The following is a 1,687-nucleotide window of genomic DNA, read 5'->3' on the forward strand; positions in this document are numbered from 1 at the left end:
CGCTGCCTTTGGAGACAGAACAAGTCAGTCACCCTCTCCTAACACGTTACTTACCAGACATGTTCCCGTTCTCGTGTTTCTTTAGGTGTCTGTCCAGGTTGGTTTGTTGCCCAAAACACCTATCACATAAGTGACACTTGAATGGCTTCTCCTTATTGTGGATGTTCCGAACATGCCGCTGCAAGTTGGAAGATATGCTAAAGGACCTGTCACAGTATTTGCATCTGAAAGATAAACACAGAATATATTCTCAAGCAAATGGAAAGGCGTTTCTCAAGTCTAGTAAACCAGACGTCAAAAGTTATTATCGAAAATAATAATAACAACGTAATTTATGAAGGAGTCATGCGGGTGGGAAGGGGGAAGGGAGGGGAAAAGAGAAACTCATAGCCAGGGCTCAAACAGAAAGTAAATGTTTACAAAACAATGATGGAAACATATGTACAAATATGGTTAATACAACTGATGCATGGATTGTTATAAGAGCTGTAAGAGCCCCCAATAAAATGATCTTAAAAAAAGAAAAGGCGGGGTAGAGAGGAGCAGATACCAAGGGCTCAAGTAGAAAGAAAATGTTTTGGAGATGATGACGGCTGTATATGTACAAATGTGCTGATACAGTGGGTGCATGGATTGTTATAAGAGCTGTAAGAGCCCCCAATAAAATGATTTATTAAAATAAAAAATATATATATTATTAACCCCAAAACAACAATTTAGAGAAGCACTTAGTAAAGATTCCCGTTTCAGTCAAGATTTCAATTTTAACAGACATTCCTTCAAACGTTATTAATTTCTTAAAAGAATAAAGTATCCAAAAATGGACTGATATTTTACCAAATATCAATTCTGATATTTAAAAATAAATCTCAAAAAAATTGAGGTCATTAAGAAATAGTAACACTTTTATCGTTTGCTTAGTACAACACGATTAAACCCTTTGTACAATATGCTACAAATTTATGTCTCCTTCAAATGTGGCAAAGATAATTTTCCGTATTAAAAAATTTGTAGTGTGTAATCAAATCATTTTGTAGTAAATTCACATTCTAGATGGGCAATCCTAATGGTTTGAAACACCATTATCTTCTCAAAAGAGCAACCAACAGTCAAAATTTTTTAAACAGAGGCAATGTGAAAAGTTTAGGTAGACATAGATTTTCCTAATTTGTAGCGATTAGGAGCCCATGAGTCCCTATGAATCTTTATATAAACTGTTATATAAAAGCCAACGACAGTGCCACTGGATTCTCCTTTTGAGATGAAAGCAAAGCTTCTCATTAATCTCCTCTGCCCATCTTCTCCCCAATTTTTTTCATTGCAATTTCTCTTAAAAAGTCAGTAGCTCTTTTGAACCAAGTCAGTTCCCCTCCCCCACAACTCCCAGGAAAGCACTCATTATTTGTTGACTAATTGTTTCTGCCTTCCATGTCATGGAAAATCATAAATTATGCCAAAGTTTTCCTTTAGTCAGAAAATAAAAAATTTAAGCCTCTCCTCCAGTTCTTATCAGTGTGGAAGAAAAGTGGTTTTTTGTAATTGATGGGCTATTCCTTCTGGTATTTTAAGATAAAGATTGTTATCACTTTCCTATGGGATTTGTGTGTGTGTTTGTGTGTGCTGCTTGCAAGAATAAACTGACTTTATTTGAATGATAGCCACCTGAACATTCTTCACTAATTTTCTA

General features: G+C 35.3%; 1 protein-coding gene across 10 annotated transcripts in view; it reads right to left on the reverse strand.

Moving 5' to 3' along the window:
- The window catches only part of MECOM (MDS1 and EVI1 complex locus), a 322,601-nt gene that overhangs the window by 14,046 nt on the left and 306,868 nt on the right, over positions 1 to 1,687 (reverse strand). For all 10 annotated transcript variants that reach the window (XM_045297558.1, XM_004704094.2, XM_030887619.2 and 7 more), the window contains one exon: positions 55 to 224. In XM_045297558.1, coding sequence (XP_045153493.1) covers positions 55 to 224 — 170 coding nt within the window. The remainder of the gene's footprint in view (positions 1 to 54; positions 225 to 1,687) is intronic.

Source organism: Echinops telfairi, unplaced genomic scaffold (assembly GCF_000313985.2).
Source record: "Echinops telfairi isolate 266 unplaced genomic scaffold, ASM31398v2 ScPeMD7_7420;HRSCAF=8458, whole genome shotgun sequence".
In the NCBI taxonomy this organism is placed as follows: domain Eukaryota; kingdom Metazoa; phylum Chordata; class Mammalia; order Afrosoricida; family Tenrecidae; genus Echinops; species Echinops telfairi.